Source organism: Ambystoma mexicanum, chromosome 4q, assembly GCF_040938575.1.
Source record: "Ambystoma mexicanum isolate Mex_15411 chromosome 4q, UKY_AmexF1_1, whole genome shotgun sequence".
In the NCBI taxonomy this organism is placed as follows: Eukaryota; Metazoa; Chordata; class Amphibia; order Caudata; family Ambystomatidae; genus Ambystoma; species Ambystoma mexicanum.
This window is the reverse complement of record NC_090928.1, coordinates 780,348,345-780,376,104: the sequence shown is the minus strand read 5'-3', so window position 1 is coordinate 780,376,104 and position 27,760 is coordinate 780,348,345. Positions and strand designations below refer to the sequence as shown.

The 27,760-nt window shown below is 46.8% G+C and overlaps 1 protein-coding gene across 6 annotated transcripts in view; it reads left to right on the top strand.

The window, feature by feature from the left end:
* Window positions 1-27,760, top strand: part of KIF16B (kinesin family member 16B) — a 3,050,718-nt gene that overhangs the window by 1,047,601 nt on the left and 1,975,357 nt on the right. For all 6 annotated transcript variants that reach the window (XM_069608346.1, XM_069608345.1, XM_069608343.1 and 3 more), the window contains one exon: window positions 9,258-9,323. In XM_069608346.1, coding sequence (XP_069464447.1) covers window positions 9,258-9,323 — 66 coding nt within the window. The remainder of the gene's footprint in view (window positions 1-9,257; window positions 9,324-27,760) is intronic.

Sequence of the window (27,760 nt, the reverse complement as noted above, 5' to 3'; positions counted from 1 at the left end):
CACACGACAACCTCAGAAGGGTAATTCATCTTATAGAGAAAATAGACATCACACACACGCCAGCAATTCTATTGTCACTCGATGCCGAAAAGGCTTTTGACCGGGTGGAATGGTCTATATTTAAAACCCTGGAACACATGGGATTTGGAAACCAATACATAAATATGATCAAGGCCAACTATAAATCCCCCTCGATAAGAATAGCGGTAAATGGGGAAATTATGGAAAGGGTACCTATCACCAGGGGAACAAAACAAGGCTGTCCGCTATCCCCCCTCCTGTACGCTATCTTCCTGGAACCATTGCTAATCAAGATAAGGGAATCAATCCACATCAAGGGGATAGAAATGGCAGGCAGACAACACAAGGTCATTGCCTATGCAGACGATATGCTTCTGGCACTTGAGGACCCGATGAAGACACTTCCGGAGACACTGCAAGTGCTGGAGGCATTCGGGGAAATCTCAGGCCTAAAAATAAACAGGTGAAAATCGGAAATCCTCCTCTTGGAAGGGGATGGGGGGGCTCTGGAGAGGGAGGCGGTTCGGATGGGCCTGAGATTGGCGGAGGAAGGAATCAAATACCTGGGATAACAATTACAAACAGGGTGAACACGCTATATAAATGGAACTACCCCCCACTACTAATGAGAGTGAACAAAGACCTAGAAAGATGGTGCCCGCTTATGATTTCATGGTGGGGAAGAATCCAATCAGTAAAAATGAACTCTTCCCAAGTTGCTGTACTATTTTCACGCTCTCCCGATATCAATTCCCAACTCGTTCTTCAAGGCGCTATATAAATCCGTCTCGTCATTTATCTGGAACAGAAAACCCCGAGGGTAGCAAGAACCGGCCTCACGATGCATATCAGAGACGGGGGACTATCACTTCCACACTTCAAACATTACTACCAAGCGGCCCAACTGTGGGTGCTGAAACAATGGTTGGGGGATGACCAACGAACCATCTGGGTAACCCAAGACAGGGCGGTAGCGAGAACCCCACTTGCGGATACGCTATGGAAACTCAAGCAACTTAGACACCCAAACCTCTGCATCAGCGAGATAATGAAAACCACACTGAACGCCTCGGACAAACAAACCAGAAAGGGCACCATGACCACTGCTACAGCCCCATTCACGCCTATCTCTGGGAACCCCCAATTCCCACCCGGACAAGAGCAGGGGGTGTTCAAGAAATGGGAGGACGCAGGATGCAGAAAAATTGGGGAAATGTTTCAAGACAACGTAGTCAGAACATTCGCAGAATGCAAAACGCTGTGGAATCTCTCAACAGCAGATAGGTATAAATCTGAACAACTTAAACACTGGATTACTACGCCGGAAATTACACAGGCTGTCACCAGGGAACTGACCACCTTCGAAAAATTCCTCCTAACTAACGCCGGTGACAAGAAATTAGTCTCCACGATCTACAACTTTATCAACACACAAGACGAGAAAATAAAGTGGGCCTACATGAAAAGATGGGAAAGAACACTGGGGGAGGAAATCCCTAGGCACCAATGGCAGTCGCTGTGGGCGGATATCCCAAAATCGACATGAGCAGTGCAGACTAGGGAAATGTGGATAAAAATAGTCACTCAATGGCACTACACACCGGAAAGGCTCAACTCCATGTACCCCCTATCGTCTGACCACTGCTGGAGGGGATGCCCCGAGACCGGCACCTGGAGGCATATCTGGTGGGACTGTCAAGGGGTCAAAGGATTCTGGAGAGAAATGATACTAGAAATTAAAAAGATGTTACCGGATGCAGACCAGCTCGGAGAGAAAGTGTGGCTGTGCGGCTGGAAAGAGCAACAGGCCAGGAGATACAGCAAAGCACAATGGCGCAGCTTCATGGGCCTGGTCATAGCGGCCTGGGCAACTATTACACAGAACTGGAAGAAGCGCGACCCACCACTAATATTCACCTGGCTGCAGAAGATCTGGTCCCAAATGGCCATGGAAAAGATAACTCACCAAATTCAGGGCTCGAGCGGATCCTTCATGAAGGAATGGGGGGGGGGTCTTAGAATATCTGCAATCACACTACATGGAACAATGGTGCCCGCACAACATAAGACTTACGGACATATTTTCCTCATAACTGATCCCAAGAAACTAAAAAGGAACAGTAACCTTCTCTTCCGGAGAGCAGGTGGGTAGGGTGGGGGGGGCGGTTGATGGGCGTTGACGTTTATGAAATTGCATAATGTGTTATATGGTAAATCAATAAAAACAAGTTTTAAAAAAAAAGAAGCGCTAGAAGAGGTGGTAGCGCAGCTACCCACTAGTAAGACCCCAGGGTCTGACGAGCACCCCAGTGCATTTTATAAAACCTACAAAAGTGAGGTGCTCCCCCCGATGCAAACAATGCTGAATGAAGCACATGAGACAGGAAGGCTACCAGAGTCCCTAAGAGAAGCAATTATTATCCCATTACCCAACAAACCAGGTAATGAGTGCGGATCCTTCAGGCCGCTATCGATGTTGAGTCAAGATAGTAAAATACTTACAGCGGTACTGGCAAATAGAATTAAAAGGATTATAAACAATCTAATACACCCAGACCAGACGTGATATGTCCCTTGTAGGAACATATCCGATAACCTTAGAAGACTTCATCGGGTCATGGAATATACAAAAGGAGACCCGGATGAAATGGCTGGCTATAGTATCACTAGACGCAGTCAAGGCCTTTGACTCAGTCAAATGGCCCTGGCCGATTGCAGCTCTGACGCGCTATGGGATATGATAGTGGTCAAATTACTATATAGTGCACCGATAGCTCGAGTAAAAACGGGAGCTTTCATCTCCACAAAATGGCAGCTAAGCGGGGGCACCAGACAGGGATGCCCATGGTCTCCGATGCTTTACATCCTAGCACTGGAACCTCTGACAATATGCCTACGACAGTAGTACGAGGAGATGGGACTAAAAATAAAAGGGGTGCCACATCTACTCTCACTATATGCAGACGACATGCTACTGTATTTGAGATACCCTGAGGAAAACCTCCAATATATCTTGGAGGTAATGGAGTGATTTGCGCTGTTATCCGCTATAGCAGTGAACCCCAAAAAATGGTGTATATTCCCATTGGGCAGATATGTAGGGACCCCACACAGCAAATTACCGGTTTTACCAATACTATGGGAGCCAAATACGTTTAGGTACCTGGGAATAGATATCTATCACATGGTAGAAGCGGAACATCTGCACAACACTGATAAAGCAGTACAGAAAATTGAGAATAGTATGAAGTTTTGGTCCAAGCTCCCCCTGGCAATGATGGGCAGAGTGGCACTGCTGAAAATGGTGGTATTTCTGAGACTATTGCATTATTTTGGGAATATACCATGCTTGATACCAGGGCGATTCTTCATGAAACTCCAGAGCATATGTAGGGGATTCCTGTGGCATGGGACTAGGAATAGAATCGCCCTCTGGAAGTTGCAGAATACACATGATAAAGGGGCGATAAAACTGCCAAACTACGAGATCTATTATTTAGCTAGCCAACTGCGACACGTGGCCAAATGGTTATCAGAAGACCACACCTCAGAATCGCGATTGCTGAGATTAGATTGTGCCCCGTTCTTCCTGAAAGACATGATATGGCTGCCCAAATCAGAGCTGAAGGTGCGCTCGGGGATGCTAGTGCTGGGATGGGAAATATGGCGCAAAGCGTGTCAGGTAATGGAGAACCCAGCCCTGTGCTCACCACGGATCCCGCTGGTAGCACTGGCGGGAGGAGATGAGCAGCTCATAAAGATAATAAGGAGACACTGGGAACGGCTGAGTATTACAACAACAGAAGACATATGGCAAGAAGGGGAAATAAAGGCATTCGGGCGGTAATGGAAGAAACCGGGCTGCATGAAGGACAATATATTACATACAATAGATTGATATGGCGGATTAAAGATATATGGTCGGAAGTAACGCTAGACGAGCAGCCCGACCCTTCCAAGCAATATACGATATAGCAGATGGGGGCATGAGAAATCCAGATTATACGAACTATTGATGTCTAGAGTGGGAAAAGAGGTGACACAATAAAAACATAACTGGGAAGAAGAAGTTGGTGAGCCCATGAGTGACGGGATGTGGGAGCGGGCCCAAGGATGCCATAAGAAAGTGTCAAGAAACGAAAGGCTACAACAGATACAGTTATATATAACCCATAGGGCATATGTGACTCCCCAAAAAATTGCCAGATTTAAGAATGTAAACAGGCAGGTATGTCCCAAGTGAGGGGAAGAGAATGTGGGGATGACGCATATGTTTTGGGCATGCCCAGAAATTGGGAAATTCTGGGAAGAGGTAGCCCACCGGTTAGATGAAAAGGGGATCAAAATAAACATCGGATCAGCCTGGGCATGTTTATTAGGAGGATTCCCTAGGCCAAGGCACCTAAAGCATGTAAGCAAATGAAAAGATCTGGCGTATATACTCGCTAAGCGTAGAATTGCCATGGGTTGGAAGGCAAGTAATAGACCTCAGATAGAAGTCTGGTGGAAAGACCTCCAAAAATCGGCTGAAGCCGAAACAGCAGTATGGAAGAAGTGGTAAGTAGGGGAGGGGAGGAGGAAGCGAAATCCCTGACGGCCTGGAAGCACCGTGGGCCCACCCAGGACTGGTCTAGTGACCAGGACTCGGATGTAGAAACCGGAAAAAGTACCCCTTAAGTAGGAATAGAGGCAAATCAAGAAGCGAAGTAGGCTCGGGTGGGAGGGAGGGCGAGGGGTAAGTAACAGACATGAAAACAAATACAAGTTTTTGTAACAAATGTTAAGCATGGTTAGCCTGTTGTAAGTTGTTTTGGTTGGGAAATTAATAAAACTTGTTTTTTTTAAAAAAAAGCCTGAACCCTGACATGCAGGCTAGTTGTTTTGCTGGACCTTTAGAAAGGGCCTCCATATTAATGAAAAAGAGTGCGGAAGAGAGCCGTGCAGGAGAAAGCAGTGTGAGAGGGCGTGCAAATTCAAGTGGCGGCTCGTAGAAACGAGACACACATACTGGCGAGAAGGGAGGAGAGATGCAGCCGAAGGACCGTGGAAGCACTGGGAGATGCAGAAGAGCTCCTGGAAGAGAGGCAGCTTTCTCCAGTCCAGGCCACAGAAGAAAGCTGGTAAGTGATCAGAGAGCTGCAGGACACGCCGGAAGAACGTCTGCAAAGTGTGAGAAGCCGACCCAATGAAGAAGCTTCATCTCAAAGACATTTCCTTGCGCCCTTTGTCATTTTGTTTCTAGTGTGAGGATCAGCTTACTGTGTTTTGGACACAAGGACGGCTTTTAAGTTACTGACTACTTGATGCAGTTTTTTTTGTTTTCTATGTAGGGAAGTTCCTCTTTAGAGTAGGGAGGCATTTTTCCACCACACTTATGCTTAATAAAATGTCTAACTTTGTGAATACCTTAACTTTGTGTCTGGCTCTCATTTATGACCCCTCACACTGCCTACCACCTTGGCCCAGAAGATACCGAGCTCCTAGCCTGGGCTGCAAAATCCTCTGTATGGTTACCTGGAATTCAAGAGGCTTTAGCCATTTTGCTCGCTCTCTGACCTCCACTTTATTTGACAATGTTTTTTCTTACAGGATACACGGGTGCAATCGAAATTTCTGCTCAATGGCTATAGCCTAATTATTACTGTGGCTAGGAAGGGGTCTAAAGGCAGACCAAAGGGGGGGTTAATTATAGGAATTAGGAACTCAGTTGTACTCAAATCAAAATACCCAACAACACACCAAATATTATCGCAGTGATTGTTAACATAAACAAGAGCAACCAAGTCTTGGCTGTGAATGTCTATAGCCCACCTCGAAGGCACACATCTCGAGGATATATTGTTAACAATCACTGATATAATACATGGTAATCCAAATATGCTAACGATCATAGCTGGAGATTTCAATGTAAATTGTGGCTACCCGTATGATAATGAGCTTTACAAGCATATGCAAGAACCAATTCCGGAGGTGAAGCTTCTCATAATAAAATGTGACATAGGTTGTGTCATGCATGCCCCATCACATATAGGTAATGCCCCAAGATCACACATCTCACGGTCCAGAGCTACACTCAGGAATAAACATTCTGTTACCTCACAGCAGCAAGGACGTCTATTCCTGTACCACAGATGGTGCTTGCCCTGGAGTTTATGCATACCTGGTGGACCCCGTGTTCCAATAAAGGGACGCTTGCTGCAGCGACTGACAGGCGAAATGGTCTCCTGATCTTTGGCACGCCAGCGAGTACGTGACAAGGCGCTCCAAACCCCAACACACTCATCGCCAGGCTCTGTAGCTGTTCTCATTTCCTCGTTCCACAGATCACAACATGTGACACCCTTGTCTGGATCTCGTGGCACGGTACCTATAGCAAACCAGGAACTGCGGGACCCAACACGTGATGCACGCCATCAGGATCACGTGATTCGGGTCCCGTAGCGCTACACTTAAAATAGCTGTGTTTCTGTTGGTCAGTGCTTCTCACCTGTTCTGACCAGCGTTTGGAGTTTCCTAATAACCTCGACTCCCGTTATCTGGTTTTCGACCACAGACCTTGTTTATTGGATTCCCTTTTGCCTCATCATTAACGGCTCCACGTTCTACCCAGCTGCATTTCATGGTTTGACCTTGGAACTGGGGTCCCAGTGGGAATGATCACAGTCTTGCTGCCACTGAGGCAGGGATCGTTGGAAGTACACCAGGGCTGGGTGGCAGATAGGCAGCCTGGGATGATGGAAGATGCCAGATGGTCAGCATGAAGTTTTAAAAAGAATAGGGTGTCATCTGCATAGCTCTGGAATTGGCTGGAGAAGGAGGAAATGAGGATTGCCAGCTGAGCAAGGTAAGTATTGAAGAGCCAGGTGGAGAGGCTTGAGCCCTGGGAGACACCACAGGTGGAGAAGAAAATTGGGTGAAAAGCTGCCCAAAATGACTTGGGACAAATGGTGAGTTAGGAAAGAGGTACGCCAGTCCAGCTCACAGTAACAGATGGCTGTTGTCTCTGTATACAAATCTTGGCATGATGTTTCCAAGGGTTTTATCCTTTTGGTTGTTCCGCATAGGAACGCAAGTCCCGCTTGCCTCGACCCTTAGGGAGGGTGTTGCGTCGTGAGGTCAACGCCCTAGCCTCACATGGGTGGTTTGGGGGGGGCTCCCCCTTGGGGAGAAGGAACACATTCTCAATCCGTTACGTAGGATAGTTTCTGCCTTGAAACAGGCAGGAAAGATTCCAAGGCAGAGCGAGAAGCTGAAGAGTTGAGAACAGCTGAAAGGTTCCAATTCCCTGGTAGAGGTTGTGGTGAAGTAGCATAATGAGGAGATGGTAGAGATATGCATTATAAGGAGAAAGAGAAAGAAGCTTATGGAGAAAGGGATAGAAGGGAGGTGAGCGTGTTGGAGAAGAAATGGGTAATGTAATTTACAGATAAAGAAGAGGGGATGTTGAGCAGAAGCAAGCATGGCTTTGAGAGGGGAGGAGAGTTTGCAAGGTTGAGATCAAAGAGTAGTACTGAGATAGGGGCACGTAGGTAGATTTAGCAGAGCCAGGGGCTGAGGTGACATAGAGGAGGGCATTTCTATAGATGAGGAGAAGATGAGGGGTGCGGCCCTTCAGCGACTTGCATAGGTACCATTGTATATCTGTTTTCAGGAGCCAATTCTCAGAGGTGACCCGGGGTTGAGAGCAAGGAGTAGAGGAGTTGAATGTACAAGCAGGATAGTGGTGATTAGAGGGAGCACAAAGAGACATGCTAAAATCTGAGAAGACCTGTTCAATAGTGGTAGGCCTGGGAGGAGCAAGAGAGAGGAGGGGGGACCTAACTTCAGTTAGGTAGTGGGTCAAGGAGTCGGGTTTCAATTTGCACTTCAAGATGGTGGGGGATGGAAGAGAGACAGGGTGGGTGCAAATGGCATAGATGAAGTAGAGGATGGAGTGGTTAGCGGGGCTATATTGAGATTAGGTGTGGGATGTGAGGAGGAAAGAATGAGAAGGTCAAGACAGATTCCTTTAACATGGAGTGTACGGTTTGTTGAGTGATGTAAGGGAGTCGCCCAAAGAGGAGGGGGTGGAGTTCAAGTTGGTGGCTTATCGAGATTGTGTGGAGGTTAAAGTTGCTCATAAGTGCTATGTTGTTGGGCCTTCATTAGGAATTGGGTGAAGAAGGAGGTACAGATCAAAGGAAGAGTTAGGGGCTGGGGGTGATAAATAAGGAGGATGGTCGGAGGGGGTAAGCATGAGGAGTTGGGTGGCAGTGATTTCAAAGGAGAGTGCTAGAAAAATCAGAGGATGGAAGGGAGTGGGGTCAGAGGTATTTATTGTACAGCTCCAACTGCAAAACACTTTCTTCATGGTGCCCCAAGAAGTGAGGGGGATAAGATGAGACAAAGAGAGGTTACAATGAGCTTAACTTTCACAAGTCAACCCCACCTCCTCATGTGATCAATAATAGCACACCTGCGTAGACAATGTGGCATATCTGATCTAATATTGAGCATGGTGATATGGAGGGCAGTTATTGCTGGGGATCCAAAATCTGCTATGTAGACCATGGAGTCATGTTTACTTGCTTGTTGCTGTGCCAGCCAATTAAAATGTCTTAAAGACACATTTTCAGTATATGTGCTTTTTGCTGTTTGTGTAGTTGTTAGGTAATGTCTCCTAATACAGGTTATCAGGTTATATCCAAAAGTGTTATGGGTGGAAGATTTTGAATACATTTGAACCACAGGCACTTCTCTTGGCAACCTTCCACACCACTATTTTTTAGTCCTCTGCATCATTGCAAAAGGGGTCTAGCCATATGCTAATCAGTCGGGCACTGTCGCTAATGGGAGCAGCCCAGCCCAAACTGCTAGGCCAGGTCCTTTCTGCACGGAAACACAAACCCCAGACATGTTTCAGCCTTGTTGAGCATCTTCTGTGAGGTGCAGCTGGTTTCCCTATGGTGCAGTGAGCAAGGGACCCACGTCTTAGCATACCCTCTCACACAGGGAGACTAACTATAACCAAACAAGTGATGGGTGGAAGGTTTTGAATAAATCTGAACCCCCCACCCCCCTTGCCGGCACTGTTCTGGCAAATTTTCCACACCATCATTTTTAGCCTGTTATGTTACACGTTTTGCAAAACGGGAATAGACATATGCAAATCAGTCAGGTACTGACACCAATGGGAACAGCCCAGCCCAAACCTGACCTGTACTAAAACCTGTGTTTTCTGGTTTTATATTTTTCAGATCGCATTGTTAGATTCTCCTACAGCTTTAAGCATGGAAGAAAAACTTCAGCAGAATGAAGCACGAGTAAGTCACGTTTCATGTTAAATTACTCTTAATGTTTAACACTGTGAATGTGGCATAACGTCTTTCAATATTGTGGGTGATTGTGCTGTGTGAATGGCAGCAATAAAATTCCTTTTCTTACTATATACAATTGTGTTTATGTACATATTCAATGGTTCAGTCAAAGATATGCCAGGTGCCCAGGAGATCCCAATCTTGTTATTGTAACGGCCATGCAAACGTCCAAGAGAAATAGAGGAACTAATGAGTAAAGTCCGTGATCTGGGTGTACAGACCAGCGCAGAGGAATCATCTTTCCTGCATGTTTAAACAGCAGGTATGCTTCAGTGACCTTTGTCAGCATCCTTGAAGTGAGGACAACAAACAACACTTTCCAATTACAACCGTTGTGTGTATTTTATAGTTTTTAAAAAATCCTTATGTTTTTTCAAGAAAATGTTTTACTAAGGCAATGAAGAGACAAGTATAACTTAGCAGTGTTTGAACACATCTTTGAATATACACTTATCACAAGTATATGTTATATTCATTTCATTTACATACATTAAAATAATTATGGTGTGTTACAAGCATGTTTTATCCTTTCATTTTGAGAATGAGAGGCCACAAAACATTATTTTGGCTTTTTGCAAACATGATTTATTTTACTTGTATTTGTTTTAAAAAGTGAAGTGCTTTTGAACAGAAATGCTCTGCCAAAAGTCATTATGGTGGGGGTAGCAATTCCATTGCTGTGTGTTTACAGAAGTGGTAGCAAAGTAGAAGATCTCGAAATCTATTAGTGGAGTGGAAAGAGTTTGAAACATTGGGCCTCATTACACGGAATGCGGTAAACCATGGTGCTATTAGCACCATGGTTGCCACCGGTACCACCATGGAGGAAAGGGGAATTACCACCCTATTCCAAGGTTGGCGGGACGGTAATTCCCACTTTCTCCATGGCCCTTCCCCATTCCCATTTTTGCCCCATAGGACTCAATGGGAATGGGGAAGGGGCTAATTACAGTACCGCAAATTGCGGTACTGTAATTAGCACCAAGGTCCCTTTGTGGGTCCCAACTTTAACGGCTGGTCTACACCAGCTGTTAAGGTCGGGTCCCGCAAAGGGATCTTGTAATAAGGCAGTAAGGGTTTACTGGTACCGGTGCCCTTACCGGTACCGGTAAACCCTTACCGCATTCCGCGTAATGAGGCCCATTGACAGTGGACTTCACAGATCGGCACATACAAAATATAATGTAAGACTGAGGGAACCTATACATTATGCAATACTTTAATCACTTTAGTTGGATCATTGGGAGGAATACCGAATCTGCAGGCATGTAAGAATGCTTCCAGCGAGTGTAGGTAAATCTTCAGGGTGATTTTGAAGTCTCCCACTGTTGGTGCATTCTTAAAATCTGGGAGAGGGTGTGCCACTACTGGAAGGGGGGTTGGGAGATAGCCATGAGATTTGAGAGAACACGAGAGAGTGTATCAGGGGTTTAAGCCAAGAATATGGGGTGGGGGCTAGTCCCTTGAATAGGAGTGTTTGAGAATGGAGGTCCGTACTGCCGGTGAGCAGTGGTGGAAGAGGATGAAGGGAGATTGAACAAGAGAAATGTGACAAATTAGAGAGTTTTAGAGAACTTCTGCAGAAATTTGTTAATTGAGTAATGAAAAGTTAGGTTGGGGTGGATCATTCTGATTTTAAGAACAAAGTCTGGTACCTGTTGTAGTAGAGGAAACCAATTGAGGTAGTTTAACGTCACTGTTAAAGATGACTTCTAGATTGCGAGCCTTGGAGGAAGTGGAGAGAAGATCAAATTGAAAGGAAATAGGTGAGCTGGAAATCTGCTTTTGGGAAGGGATAAGGATCACTCAATTTTGAAAGGCATTAAGCATCACTCGCATAAGTGGCATTGGTTCTCTAATTGTTACCTGCTGGACACCTTCCCCAAATTTGGCATTCTGGTAGTTTTTCATATGGCAGGCTGATACCGTTTTTGCATCCTTCCCTTTGGAGACTAGTTTGGTTTGTTATTCCAAGGCCATCTGCTGCATTGTTTCGTTTCCCTTGCTGCCCCAACCTGCTTGCGCCTTGCTTCATTTCCTTTCTGCTACTTATGGGCGAGAGTCCTGCCACCCCATCCTCCTGTCACCTGCCCGTTTAGCCCTATCCTTGATAAATAATCCCAGAAGTGACCAGGCAACACCCCCCACAAAACCGCTCTGCCGTTCCTGTACTTTCCCTCGCACCTCACTTCCTCATTTTCTGTGGCCATGGCCTATCCCATCGCCCCATACCTCCTCCTCTTTCTGCATTAAAGACTGCGCAGCATTACCAACTGGTCAATGCACTGCACATCCTCCTGTCTGGAAGCATCCTAGATCGCTCAAATGGGAAGTCTTTAATGTTAAGGCTTGTTTCTGGTTTTCATTCATACAGCAGAAAGTTTGTCTGGCTGTTCCGCAAAAGTGGCTTGCGGAATGTATTCACTAAAACAGTGCCAACCAGTGATTAATGGCAGGGAAACAGTAAATGATGTAGGATAATTACTTTGTGAATGAGGGGAAGGAGACGATGATTTGGGGTAGTGTTGCAAAGAGATGTTATCAAATGCCAAAAGGTGAGATGAATTTTCCAGGCAAGAAGGAGTGTGAATAGAAGTGAGGCAAGGCTAGAATCTTTAAGATCCTTTCCAAGGAACCTTTCAGTTACTGACATAACCATAACCTAGTCATTTGGCAAATATTTTAATGTTAGTGACATGTGCACAAGTTCTCGTATAAGGACCTCGGTTATTGCAGTAAACCAGATCATGGATGGCATCAGACACATCCATCTAAGGAAAATATTTCATATATCTTGTTCCAAAGTTATATCTGTAATCCACCTACTGACTGAAGTACACCTGGCTTCAAACCGAACAACAAATGGAATGTGATACGAAGGAAATGACAAAGTCAATACTAGCATAGGTACCCTAAAAAGCCAAGACTGGTCTTCCGGGGGATGAAGGTGTAAGCTAGAGGGTGTGGAGTGGTTTAAAGGTTAAACCATAGCAAGTTATTCCAGGTGTATGAAATTTGTATTTAAGGACTCGCAGTGCAGCCATAATTAGAAGTATCAAACTTCAAGATGACTAGCCTATTAGTGGTTGGATGCAAGAATGGAAAATATAGTGAATAATTCTTTTTCGAAATCAAAGTTTGTCATTTTTCAAATTACAGATACCTCCAGCAAACTTTCTTACATGTTAACATCTAAAGCAAAAAAGGATCATAATTCACGTTCTTTCCACCTGTCAACCATCATCATGTTTAATCTTGTAAACCAAACCCTCCTCCCTCCCCATCCCACTCAACATGTGTCCTCTGTCCTGTTTTATCACACCATTATCTGTAGTAAAACCCAATACTCTAACTTAGTCTCTCCTGCTTGAGAGGCTACCTTCATACTTGTTAAAGAATGGAATCCATGCTCCCTCAATATTTGTTTTCGACTCATTCAGGATGTGTGTCAAGTATTCCATCTCATGTTTCCCGGTCTTTTTTGGACCCATTCTCTTTCTGTGAAGGCTCAATGCATTTTTCATCATACCTGTGCAAGACCGCTCCCGACAGCTACCAGGAGAATCCTCACCATAAGTACCATATCTTCCTCCTCCATTCCCTCTTCTATCCTAAAGGGAGCCAGTTAGGGTGCGAGTTCTTCATTAATTCCCTCTATTCTCTGGCTTCATGAGAGTACCTCTCTCCAATATCTCTGTATATGTGCACATTGCCCCCACATGTGGTAGTAGACCCTCTTTACCCTTTGACATTTCCAACATCGAGGATTGGCCCCTGCATACATTTTAGCAAGTTTGTCAGGTGGATAATGCCACATGTGCAACTTCAGAGCCTGCATTCTGTATTGCAAAGAGATGATTGAGTATGACACCCTCCTACACATTTTTGCCCATAAGCCATCTGTTATTTTGATATCTAGATATCTCGCCCATTTATTTCTGGGCAGTATCTGATGTATCAGCTCTGCCATGAGCAATTCTGGATCAGCAGCTTCGCAAATGTCATAAGGGTTTTACAAAGATGTTCCCTCCCCTCTCTGGTCTGCGAGCACGACTTTGAGCTGTAGGTATCGGAATGGCGAAATCCTACCTGTCCTCGGTCACTCCTCCAGCTTCTCTAATAAGAACCTTCCCTCTTCCAACAGCTGACCCGCCCTGCGAAGGCCTGCCTCGTACCACAATAGAAATTGGAGCGGTTCTGCAATCTGATTTCTCAGTGGAGGACCCCAGATACAGCTGAGGGGCAAGTTGTACAGCCACAGGGTGCTACCACTTTCCTTCCATCTGGACCAGAAGACCTCTAGAAAGGATGTCGCTGGACACTCCTGGGAATCTCTTTGGGGAACCCAAAACAATTCTGCCAACGACACAGGCGTCAATGCCACATTATCCATCTCTATTGCTTACTGGATGTCAGGTCAAGATGATCTATCATAATCTGCACTTGTGCTGCCTTATGATACAGTCCAAAGTCTGCGAAACCCACCCCACGCTCAGCTGTTGGCCATAGTGAATCATTTTAACCACTTGCCTTTGACAGTGGAATATGCGGTTTGTAGTGGGTGCTGCTAGAATAATAAACACCAATATTGTGACAAGGTCCCCTGTTTGTCATCAGTAGTGCAAGGATGGAGAACTCGTGGCACCAGGTTGAACCACCCACTACTTGCTGTGATCCCTGCAGGTGGTCTAAGGAGGAAGCTTTGGAGCTCCTGAGTCCTTCCATGGTTGATGCAGAGATGCATAGTGTCTAGAGTAGTGAAAACACCCCAGGTCACTCGGGGGTATTTGAGCTTGAAGAATGGGGAGGACAGCGCTGCATTCTTAGTCCCAAAGCACAGCTCTGTGCTACCAGAGATAAAACCATGAGAAAATCAGCCTCATAATTAGCGTTTTACTTTTGTAGCAATAGCAGGTGATTTTTCACACTATTTTGCATTCAGCCCTGGGTCCATGCACTAAGTGAAAGAGGAAGAGAAACACACAGAGTGTGCAAGCTCTGGCATGGATAGTGCCCTGCAGCCGAATGGAAATTGTATGGCAGTTAACAAAAACACATGTTGCGACTGTTTGAGCTCTGTATTGCATTGCTGACGTAAAGGAGAGATGCTGGGAAGCCACAACCCTGGGTCTGCAGGCTGCCATGTTAGTGCTTTTTGATTCCAACGTCGCAGACCGGGTATTTGTAACCACAGGCCAAGGGGGCACGTACCGATCTTTGTTCACAAAAGATGCAAAATACATGCATGTAATAAGGAAGAGGAGGAACCATTACACCAGTGCCAATCATTCTATACAAAGTAAATGGGAAAACTGATCTGTGAATCAGATCCCTCATTATTTTAATGAGGGCAGTGCCTTGAGTTGGTTAATTCTAAAACATCACCTAACAAATGCTTTTATTCATTCACTCATTAAATCACTGCCAGTACATGTGTAAAAAGTGGCCTGATGGCGATCTGATGGTATTCTTTGGAGCAAGTGGTGTTCTAATTAGGGGAGTTACAGTAGAGCAGGGTCTGTAACCTTTGACTCACATATGCTTTGGACTACAACGTTCATGAGCTCTGGCAAGCATAATCAGTGGTGACGGATGATGGTAGTTGTAGTGCAAAACCCATGGAGAGCCGCAGGTTACAAATCCCTGCAGTAGAGGATTAAGGACACCCAGAAGAGCAGAACCTGACTTGGCCAAACCAAGACAGTCAACCGGAATCATTGAGAGTTGGGTAGTTGGCTGAGCCAGCGGTCTCAGTATTTAGAAGAAGCCTTGTTGCAGAGGCAGGCTAGATTGAGAGGACTGCAGAAAACCTAGGCCCAGAGACTGCCAGAGTACACACCTTAAAATCTCTATGCATTGCGAGTGAAGCCAACTAGGAGCTGTAGCCCAATTCTTGGTGGGATTTAAGAGCCACCAGCCCAAGTAAAGACGTCTTGATAACTTTTCAGAACCTATGTAGGGCAGAGAAGATCCTATATCACGTTTCCTAGTGTTGGAGAATACCTACCTACATTATCCACAGAGATAATTTAGAGTTAGGAGGGTCCAAGACAGGATTTGTAGTGAGGTTATTGCTGTGGAGTACAATCCAAGACAATAGCACAGATCCAGACTAAATCAAAGATCAAGACCAAGTCAACATCAGAAAAACAGTTACGTTTTCCATATATTCCCATGCGCCACAAAAAGTAAGGTTGAACAGAAAAGGGGTTTTATTTGTAAGTAATTGCTTCAAAACTTCGCCCTTTGTGATGACACGTGTTTCGGCGTCTTTGCGCCTTTTTCAAATCAGGACTATTATCAACAGAAAGTTTCAATAATTGTAAATCCTTTTCAAATGTCCAAAATCCATATTCCGTTTCATTTCATGGGTTAAATCCCTCCTGTTAAGTTAAAAGAACATAATGGGCCTCATTCCGAGTACGGCGCTAACCAATGGCGCTATTAACGCCTTGGTTGACGCCGTACCCGGACCGGCAGCGCCTTGGTGGATGGCGGAATTACCGCCCCATTCCAAGGTTGGCGGGGCGGTAATTCCCCATTCACCAAGGCTCTTCCCCATTCCCAAATGAGCCCTCATAGGGCTCAATGGGAATGGGGAAGATGCAAATAACGGTGACCGTTCATTACGGTCACCGTTATTGGCTTGGAGGCCCCTTTGCCCCCTCGACTTTAACACCTGCTCAGGGCGTTAAGGGCGAGGGCGTAAAGGGAACCCTGAGTATGGCGGTAAGGGATCACCGCCACCGGTCTCGTTACCGGTGGCCGCTATCCCTTACCGCCATACTCGGAATGAGGCCCAATGTCAAGATATCCTTCTGTTCTCCCAGTAACCAGATTACCTAATTGTTATATGCGTTGGTATGGTCTCAATTATGTCCTCCTTCCTTACTAACATTTTTTTCCGTACGTTCGAAAATGTAATTTACTTGTGAGTATATGCATTCTATGACAAGACAGGAGGCTCGCATTATGCTTACTTTCTTTTAATTCTGCCATACCAGCACTTCAACTTCCTTGAACCACTTGAAATGAGTTCCAGAACTACAACTCCCATCTCCCTGAGGCCTTCTGTAGTCCTGACCTCTGTCCTTGCACCAATCAGTGTCCAGCTCGGGGTATAAACTCTCCCACCCCTAGGTCCTTTCCTCTTTCTTTTGGCTGCCATACTGCAGATGAGTAGCGTTTTTATATGTGTGTCTTATGGGAATGTAGAACGAAATGTATATATAGAGATGGATAGCCTTTTTAAACCGTTTTCAATACGCGCACACGCGTAGGCATTTGTCTGCGGTACACGGAGTAGAAGCGGGGCAGAGCCGCGGGCAAAGCCGCTCGCGTTAGGCAGCCGCCCCGTTCTCCTCAGGTAGCGTTTCGCGCCATTTCTCTTCAGTAGCCCGCCCTCGCGGCTGCGCCCGTCCCCATGCACGCGCAGGGGCGTCTCGCATCACCAAATTCAGTGAGCACTAAGACCCAGCAGCGCCGCAGACTCTTCCCGGCATGCACGGCTCCCAACGCTCGTTGCGCATTAAATATTAGCGAGATGGAGCGGGACGTGCGGACACTTGTGGGACGTACAAAAAAGAAGAGAAGATCATAATAGCGACTACCGGTCTCTCATAAAAAAATAAATAAAAAAAACAGTCGCAGGAGCTAGAAAGCTGCATTAATCTCTTAGAGCCTCCCTAAAGCTGATTCCCAGAAGTCAGCTCTGCTGACACAGTTTTCATGGCTCATTCATCGCACCCCGTGGATTCTCAGTCCACTTCTCCAGAGTGGAGCGAACAAGAGTGGGAAGAGGAGCCCACCTGGAAAGATGCAGACTTATCCCTCAGTTTCAAGAGGGTGCTGGGGGATTCGCTATCTCAGGCGGTCTCTCAAGGGGTGCAACCTTTAACACAGAGGTTACAATTGCTGGAAGCGTATATGGTAGAGCAGAGAGACAAGCTCACAGCAAGGAAAAGACGGGCAGATAGCCCTGGGGAAGGGACATCAGCTAGACATCCTCAAACGAGGGTTGAAGATAAGGGGTGTAAGAAGGTCCGTAAGAGCACAGACTCTTTGACCCCCGCGGACACAATAGAGAGGGGCAACACCGTTCCCCAAGAACATAGCGACCCTGTCGCCAGACTGAAGGAAGCCTTTCTAGCCAAATTGGCTGATAGCCGCAACGGACCCCCTACCACAGCGGTGAATAATTCAGGGGATTATGACGATGAAGGTGGCGATGAAGAAGAAGAGATTCTTCATCCCATTGAACATTTCCCACAAGATGCTCCCGATGAGGAAGACAACATTCTGGATATGTTTGATCCGGAGACCATTAGGCACCCGAGGTCTTCCGAATGGGTGCCCTCCCCCAGAGTAGCGCTGTACATGGCCCACCACTGGACAGGGAGGTTAGATCCCGCATGCGAGCGGAATGTCCAAGACCGGAGCTGCCAGGCAAGCTAACGGATACTCCAGAATTGGACCCGAAGATGGTCACCTTCGTAACCAAGTCGGCAAATGACATCCGAAAAGGAGTAGATCGTGCCTGGAAAGGATGCCAGGACAAGCTTCTGGACCTCGCGGGCCCATTAGCCAAGATAATGGACTTGGTTGAAAAGTCAAAGGACACTGGTGTTCCAGTCGATAATCAAGCGCTAGCGAACTGGGCGCAAAGGGCGATTTGCCTACTAGGTAACGTGAACTGCGCCCTCTCTTCGGAGCGAAGGAGGGGGGTCCTCCTTAAAATAGACAAGAAGCTCAGCGACCTAGCTACATATGAGGCTGGGGAGGGCGCCAAAGGCCTTCTATTTGGAGAAGCCTTCGCGAAAGAGATGGCCCAATTTGTTGGTACATATGCAGCACTTGAAAGAGCTCAGAGCTCTATAAAAAAAGATCTTCCCTGGACAAGTTTTTGCAGGGACCGGACGATTCAGAGGTCGCTCGTCCGGTCGCTATAGCTATCAGAAACGACCTCAAGGTCCGCGCGCGCAATACTGGGAAGGCCGTCAACAAGACTGCTTCTTCCCAGCCAGAGGAAGACACGCAAGGGGCCGCAGAGGAAGAGGTTCATTCCGTCAGCCCAAAACAGCAGGCGGTGAGTACACCAAAAATTCCTGTCGGAGGCAGAACCCTCCATTTTTTGAAAGCGTGGCAAGCTTTATCAAGCGATGCTTGGGTTTTAAGGGCGATAGAGGGTCTTCCCCTAGACTTCATAGGTGTGCCAAAGCAGAGCGCAGCGCCAATCCCCATTTATATGTCGCAAGACGAAACAATACTATTGCACAGCAAATTGAGCAAATTTGTGGAGAAAAATGCGATAGAGCGAGAGGTGACAGAGGGACAAGTGTTCATCAGCAACATGTTTCTCGTGCACAGAGGAGAAAAGATTTGCCCCGTGATAAACCTGAAGGAATTGAACCGCTGGTTGGAGTACAACCACTTCAAGATGGAGGGTATACACCTCCTTCGGGACCTATTGCGCGCAGGAGATTGGTTAGCGCGTTTAGACCTCAAAGACGCTTACCTAGCGATTCCGATACCACCTGCCTTTCGGAAATATCTGCAATTCCGCTGGAAAGGGGAGATCTGGCGGTTCACGTGCCTGCCGTTCGGACTGGACTCAGCACCATGGGCCTTCACGAAGGTGATGAAGCCGGTGACTGCCGCTATCAGAGAAAGAGGGATTAAAATGATTATCTACCTAGACGATATTCTAGTAATGGGATCCAGCAGAGAGAATCTCACGAGAGAAGTTCAGTGGATATTCAAACTCCTGGGATTTTTGGTGAATTTGGAGAAATCCCAACTAGCTCCGGTACAGAGATTAGAGTTTTTAGGCTTCAGAGTGGACACGGTGCGAGCAATTCTAGAGCTCCCAGGACACAAAGTGAGAGCCATAAAGAAGGAGCTCAGAGCAGTGATCGCGAAGCGTTCTATTTCGCTTCGGAATCTAGCCAGGATAGTGGGCCTGTTAGCAGCTTCCATTCAAGCTATTTTTCCCGGTCCCTTGCATTACCGCGCCTTGCAGAGACTGAAGATCAAACATCTGCAAGGAGGCCTGCAGTACCATCAACAAGTGGACTTAGATCAAGAAGCCATGTCAGAACTACATTGGTGGCTAGAAAACATGGAGGCCTGGAACGGTCGAGCGATTTTCGGGGATGTCCCAGAATTGGTTATAGAAACAGACGCAAGCAGGTCAGGCTGGGGAGCGAGATGCGAACACATTCAGACAGGAGGGAGATGGTCAGACGAGGAGTTACGTCTCCATATAAACTGTCTCGAGCTTCTAGCAGGCTCCTTCGCAGTGCAGGCCTTCACGAAGGACAGAGTAAGATGTTGTGTCCTGCTCAAGATGGACAACATTTCAGCGGTCCGTTACATCAACAAGTTAGGTGGAACGAGATCCAGAATGTTAGCAGAACTCGCAAAAGACTTCTGGCATTTTTGCCTCCAGAACAACGTTACAGTGACCGCAGAATACCTCCCGGGGAGCCAGAACTGCATAGCGGACTGGAACTCTCGATACCTGGTAGACTCCAGCAACTGGAAGCTGCATCCCCTAGTATTTCAGCGCATCCAGGAGGGGCGGGAGAGGGCATTCACTCGTGTTCTTGAGGCAGGGTGTGCCTACGCAGCTGCTACCCACTCTGTAAAAAATTCCCCATCGACTCATAGTTTCACCCAGGAACCACCAGTCCATCCTGTTGAATGCCTTCTCTGCACCAAGCAATAGCAGGCGAGATGGAGCCTCTAAGAACCTGCATGTGCTGTCGGCCAAATGGGTTAATTTCTTGACATTATCAAACATCTTTCTACCATTAATTAAAACCTGCCTCATTTGGGCTGGCAATAAATCCTCTAGTCTTGTAGCCAGAATATTGGCAAAGATCTAATATTCCAGGTTTGATAGGGCTATCTGTCTGCAAAAGCTACACCTTTGAGTCTTTCCCCAGTTTAGGTATCACATTAATTGTAGCATGTGCCATGGTTCTGGTGACTTTTTTCAGACTTGATAAACAAATTCATCAATTCCACCGGAGTTTCAAGCTGCAGAATTTCTTATACATGTTCCCACTGTACTCATCTGGTCCTAGGGCGTTGTTCAGTTTTAAGGCAGAGCTAGCGCTCACAGCTTCCTCCTTCTGAATCATCCTATCCAGGTAGTCCATCTGCTGCTTTGTTATTTTGGGCATATTTGCTTCGCTTGTATAGCGCTGCTGATTTTGTTTATCAGGGATGTGAAGTTTACTATAGAATGTTTGGGAGGCTGAACATTTTTCTTTTTTCTTTTATTGCATTTATAGAACTCTGACTTTCTTTCACCCTTCAATAGTAAGCTAGGAAGCAGTCTGTTTTATTGCACTTTCATATTATTTCTGCTTCAGGCCCAGCAGTAGTCTTTCTGCTTTGTTTAGGGACATGGTATTAATCTGTCCCGTGTGAGATTGGCATCATGAAAGGAGACATGGGCAACAGGTCTAAAGGAGAGCAATATTTTATTAAAGAAAATGTCAGGATGGAATAAGGCCTATCTTGCCTTAAGTTAAGGTGGGATGTCCCTACTTAAAGAAAACTAAGGAAAGTCTGTGTCCGTGTGTTCAACTTAGTCTGTCTGTGTCCAAAAACCTATGCTTGCCTTCAGACCGAATACAAAACAATATATATAGGGATGTCAACCATAAACTCAATAGGGTTCCAAACATAACGTTCAGAGCTATTTTCTGGAGCATTTCCCAGATGAGAAAAAAGAAGAAGCTGTAAGGATGCCAATCATAATATAATTATTGCGGTGGACATAGCAGAGACGGGCTACAAGCAAATAAATAGTGGGGCAGTGCTTAGAAGGCAATGATGGCATTGCTGCACAGTTTTTACCAGGAAGTGCCAACAGAATTGCAGAACATGTCGTTCGAAGGTGAGCAATTATTTGGCCAGAAAATTGATCGGTCCTTGAAGGCAACAAGGATGGATGCAGACACAGTGGGGTTGCTAACGTCATTGCACACAAGTCTTTTCGACCATTTCTAGGAGTCAAGGCCACTCATCCACAACCACCAAAGGAAGTAGGTCTTGCCTGTGCCCATCCTAATATTTACAGAGATTTAGAACAAATTACTCAGGGTATCAAAAGTTCAAGTACTGCAACGAAGTGACAAGGTGCAGAATCTCTGCCTCACAAAGGGGCAGGCCAAAAAAGCAGCAAGCGTGCCTCACAGGGAAAGCAATGCAGCAAGCAGCAGGAGGCAGGAGACAGAATGACAAACCACTTGCCTGATTGGCAAAAGAGAACTACAGACAAGTGGGTATTAGACATTTTAGGGCAAGGACGTGCCCTAGAATTCCACAGGAAGCCCCAAAACATGCCGCCAACATTTTTTAAACGCTTACTAAACATTGCTGCAACAATAGGTTGAAAGCATGCTCCCAAAGCAAAAACAAAAAGTACCCCAGAAAACACTGGGGAAACAGCTTTTATTCCCAGTATTTTGTGGTCAAAATGTAGATGGGAGTGGTGGCCAACACAGGACCTCTGAACACTAGACAAATTTACAAAAACATAAACGTTCAAGGTAATAGCCTTAGGAGACATTATAAAAATGGTCTAGCGCTCCAAGATGCAGACTTCCACACACCAGTGTACAGAGCTCACAGGACGTTCTTAAGGTTTGTGGTAGGAAATGAATGCAGCCAATTCCATGTTCTGTTGTTCAGACTAAGATCAGCACAGTGAAAGTTCATGAAACGCCTGGCACCAGTGGCAGCCCACAAACCAAATTAAGAGCGCTCAAGTTCACATCTATGCTTAAGAGTAGTATGAGTCAGTATACATGTTGTAAGCCATCTTCGTGCAGGGGATTTAAGACTAGCCTTGGCACATAGGCTAGGGAACAAGAGAAAATATAGATGGCATACAAGAGACTGGATACCTCGGTCCCCTGAACACTTGTGTACTAATAAAAACCAGTCAGAGTTTAATTCATTTAATAATTAGTTAGAAAAAAAGTATTCAGTAACTATGTAACAACTTAAATAAGACATGAAATATTGTAAGGACCACAAAGATCCTCATTATATTCTTAAAGATTTAGATTTGAAGCTCAACGCGTTTCGGGAGGTAATCTCTTCCTCAGGTCAACAGTTACATCCGTCAATAAAGAGGCAAACAACTGAATCCATATATTGCTAATTATTAGAAAATTCCACTATATCAACAGGCTTCTGTCTAACAATTTTGAATCCATAATCTGCAAGTTCATGCCACATTATTCAATTGATGAGCTTCAAATGAGAAACGAAAGGAAATGCTGGAGGATGCAATTATCAGATGTAGGAATATTAGAGAACAAAAAATGTAAGTTTCTGATGCTTGTGAATCTGCTTAGAATCACATGCTATGCATATAGTCTGACATCTAGTGGTAATTGCTGAGTATTTCATCTTGTCTTTTGAGAATCGAAAAGGTACGTCGACATGGGCGTGCTTGTAACACTTGCCTAACGTGACTTGTAGTGTATGATATGATAGGTTACTTATAACGCACTTAATACCCAGAGGTTTCTAAGCGCGGACTCGGGATTCAAACCTGTGTTGCTCCATGTTGTCTTGCTTCCAAGGCGAGCACGTTGGCGCTCAGCTATCCTTCCGGGACATCAGGGTACCCAAAATCCTTCATGCGTCGAGGACCCTCAGATAGTTTTTTTCCTCCCAGCTAGCTGGTTGCCCTATGCAGAGCTTGCATCTTGCAAACTTTATAACTTCTTTGTCCACGACCGTTGGTTGTTTAGTCTTCAAGCCTTCTTCATCGGCGACTACTTCTGCATCCTATGCCGGAGACCACTACAGATTTCGGTGGCTGGTGCTTCGGTCAACACTGTCGACCGCGTGGCCTCGGCCCTCCGGCCAAGCCTATACAGTAGGGAGAGTGTGGCCCCAGGGTTTTGATTCTTTGTAGAATTTCATTTACTTTTCCCCCCTCTTTTCCCTTCTGGTATCGTTGTTGCTTCTCACCTCAGTTATGGAGAGGACTCCCTTTAAGTTTTGCCTGTCCTGGGGGGGCGTGGCCAAGAGGCAATGGAGTAGGACGTGTTTCTTCCATCGCTCTTGTTAGGGAGAATTCTCTGTTTAGGCTGAATTTCCTAACCTAGTGAGTCCCCCAGCAGCTTTGCTGGATTTCTGGAGTTTGTTTTTTTCTCATGCCAAGAGTGAGACTCTTTTTCTCCCACTCTTGGACATGATTTGTGGTGTTCCTTTGAATGTTAATGTGTTTTATGGGCTATGGGGTCTTTTACTCCATAGGGTCTCATGTGTTTTTACTATGTGTGTTACACAGCACCCTCCGTGCAGTAACACAGGGGTGTCATAGTGACCCCCCAACATAGACTCCATACCCTGGGACTGACTACTGTCTCCCAGGGCATGTAAAGTCACCATTGGCTTTACTAGTCCCAAATTACTAACAGAACCAGTACAAACCATCATATTGTGGACGTACTGGTAGGGGCAATTCGATTGCCCCTGGGTCTGTTGTTCGAGGGGGCACTGTCCCGTCCCCCCTCGTCCAGTTTTGGCTGGTGGCAGTGGATACTACTTTTTATATTCAACCGCGAATATATCTCAATGGGATTTTCCCATTGTTCGAGGCTAATACTTTTTAACATAGCCTCTAACCTACCGCCGGTTTATTTATTTAATATTAATTCACCGGTTGGTATTTTCTGCCAAAACTCGGTTTTAAAATGGCGTTTGTGTTCGCCTCTGTAACTCCAAACCAAAGGTCGAGCCCTTTGTTCCACTTTTGGCGGGCTTCTACACAGAAGCCCTCCAAAGTGGTGCCACTCTGTCTGGGTACCACAGGGGGTGTGGGAGGGGGTTTAGGCACCTTGGACTAAGTTGCCTTGCCAACCCAAGTCGCACTCCTGCGTGATTGGCCCAAGTGGTGAGCCACCCCGCTCACCACTTAGCATGTTTGATTGACAGCTAGGCTGAATGAATGGGGGTTTCTTGCATAAAAGCAGGGCTTTTGGGACTGGAACTTCAGAAGTCGCCACAGGACCTGAAAATCCGAAGAGGGAGAAGCTGAGCCGACCTGCTATGACGACACCACCGGTGGAGCCCTGCTGAATCGACTCACCACTTCCCAACGACAGAGGAGATCTCCCTGCTGGAGTTTCTTCTTCCCTTGACTGGTGGGCACAACCAGTTTGCTTTCTTTTTCGCATCCCGGGACGTCTCGTGGTCGAATTGCCCGTGCCAAGCACCCCGGCAACCGGATAGCCACTTACCCCTGCACCGCGAATAAAAGGACCGCTCCTTTTAATTGAGAACTCAGCGGCTGGTTTCTTCCCTGGCATTGCAACGGACTCCTGTTTTCCTCCACGACGAAATCCTCTCTTCCCCCGGACGAAGCACCGGCTTGCACCCGCTGCCAGGAACAACTACCCCCGCTGGAGCGTTCTCACCATTTTAAGGTACTGCGTCCGCCAGGCCTCCCTTTCTAAAGATTGCTACAAGTTAACAATAACCCCTTAACCTTCTGGACTGGGCTGGCCGCCTTGACCTGCTAACTGGTCCCTTTCTTTTGTTCCTACTCTTTCTGAACCTTTTGCGAGACTTTTGTGCACTTTCAACCGTGTGACCTTGGACACATTTCGCCCGGTGCCTCTTGAAGTGGGTCCGGCCTTTTGAACTTTGACTTTACGGTTTTAACCTGCCCTTTTCTCCTACTGTGTTCTTCCGAAAGTGTTGGGATCTGTTTCTATCTTTGCTCTGCCCTTCTCTCCCTTTTAAACCGATTGATTAGTGTGCCATCTTCGTTAAGCGCTCACCGCTCTCTGAAAATAAGTGTTGCTTTACTAAAGAGGTGTCTAATAATCGTTGAAGGGAGTGTATATCTTTTAGTGACTGTGTTTTGGAACTGCTTGATTAGTGCCAGTGTGTTTAACTAGATGTGTTTTTAAATAAATAATTATATCTCTTTTACACCAAGCTCTGGTCAGTGTTTGCTTATTCCACTGTGTTCTTTGGACCTATTGTGAATACTCTGTATACTGCCTAACTCTTCTTGAGAGAAGTCTGACTGCTCAGCCACAGCTACCGGGTAAATCTGGGTGGTACAGGCTGCTACCAATTGAGTTTACTGCCAACCACCTGTAGTCTTAAATCTTTTGCAGTGGTCCCAGAGGGAACTGCACAGGTTTCTGCCTAACAGCTCCTGCTGATCCGTAAAGATCCTGCACTGTAACAGTGCCAGAAATTAGTGCTTTGGCCCATAAACAAATGGACTGACACAAGGAGAGGCGCACGTCCGTGAGCGGGCTGGAAGCTGAAGACAGAGAGAATATGAAGTTACAAGTAGACGGCAAGTTTGTATCCAGACAGCGGCAGTGAAACAAGATGGCCGGCGGGTTGGAACAAAGGACTGTACAGTAACCGCAAGCGGCGAGGAGGGGCAGTCAGGATCGGCTAGTGAGTACGCACGCTCCAGCAGATACCCGGGATACTGAAGATAACCATGGCCTGATACAGTGGCAAGCGGGACCCCGACGTATATGCGACTGCCCACTAACTCAGAACTGCAGCGGAGAAGCAGAGCATGACTGGAGCCCCACACGTGAGAGGGGCTCCAGCAAGGGGACGGTAACATGGCATCCCGACCGAGGACCCCCTGGGTGATTGCAGAAGGGTCTGACGATGCTGCGGACGAATGAGGAGCGAGGCGCGGGACCGCTCACAAGAACAGTGCGAGCTATCCGTGAGGCGGACCCGTGAAGCCTGGGCCAAAGCGACGGTGACCACCAAAGGAAATGGATGTGCCTGAGTGGCTTTGGGCAACGGCACCCCGGGTGTCACCCCCACAAGACGTTCGGAGCAGCAGAGCCAGGTGGCGCGAGGGGCCGGGGACATACAGAGCAGCGAGCAAGCAGCTGCGTCGTAATTTCATGGGAAACAAACCGTAGCAGGGGTCAAAAGACAGACCTGAGGGACAACGCGCTTGCACTACTGAGCGGACTGTGCCTGAATCAAGCCCTGGGGAACCCAAGCGCGGCGAAAAGTCGCATAGCTGAGTGATATCAAAGTCCCAGGACCTCGGATTACACACGGGTACTACCAAGACCATGAGGCAGCAAAGCACTCGGTGCTTAATGGGACACAGAGCGGTCCGGACACCCGCGCCACGCTCCTAGAATTAAGCCCCACAGAAGGAACACAAGCGGTTTGAGCAGCGCTGCCCTGGGAGAATTATATAGAGCCTGCACACGAACTGAGAAATTGCACGCAAGCAGGGAAGCTGGAGCACAGTGCGCACTGCGAGTGCAATACAAATGGGTGATGCCTATAATAAAAAGTAAGCAGACTGGCCACAGGGCATACCTGCACTACAAGCCAAAGAAACTAGGCCCTAATTTGGGGACACACGAAATGGAGAAAAAACACCAGGAGACACGGTACGGAGCCATACTCTAGAGTGCTGTAATTAATGTGCAAGTTGGAGGCGTGGGGCACTCCTGGTGGCTTGAGACTGTGGGGAAGTGAAGGGTGACCGGAGGGACTCTGCCACACAGGCAGCAAACATCAACACAATAAGGCAAACTGTTGCTGGCAGAGAGGGAGGCGTGGCTACAAGGCCAGGCAGAAGGACCCTGTACTGATCCGGTCTAAAAGCGCACATGGAAAGGCCTGTAATAGGTAAAAAGAAGGGTGAAGCACAGAGAAGGTGGTGTCGAAGGGAACCTGAGTACACTGGTATCTCACCGAAATACAGGGTGGCCCAAACAAAGCAGTACAGAGGGACCTTTTAAAGGGCAGCACGGGCCAGCAGGCCAGCGAAAATTAAGCAACAGATCGTCACACACAGAGAAACCTCCCCTACCACCCCAGAAGGGAGAGAGAACGGATAACCAGGAAGTTCCTGGCCCACCGGAAGCCTAGAACATCACCTTTAATAGGCCTGTAGCCCCCCAGAAGAATAGCAACGCAATAAGGACACAAGACTCAGAGGGACAAGCCGACAGGCAGATTGTAGAGACTATGGCGCAAAAGAGTGGCAAGACCAAGGCGAAGCAACCAACGATGGACATCTTCACTAAACCATCACAATCCCAGGCCACGACAGCACAAGTGACCTGCAATACACGTCGGCCCCACAACGGGAGGATCAGTTGATCCTGCAGACCATCACGGACATGAAATCCTCGTGGACCACAACGATAGCGGATCTCAAAGTGGCACTGGAATTCAAGATCGATGCGCTGGGCATGGATGTTAACCTTCTGCGACAAGAGGTCAGGAAGCTGGCGGAGCGCACAAGCACTTTCGGGAGCTCGGTGAAGAATAACACAGAAGTCAGCACTACCAATGCTGAGGAGGTCCACATACTGAAACAGCAAGTC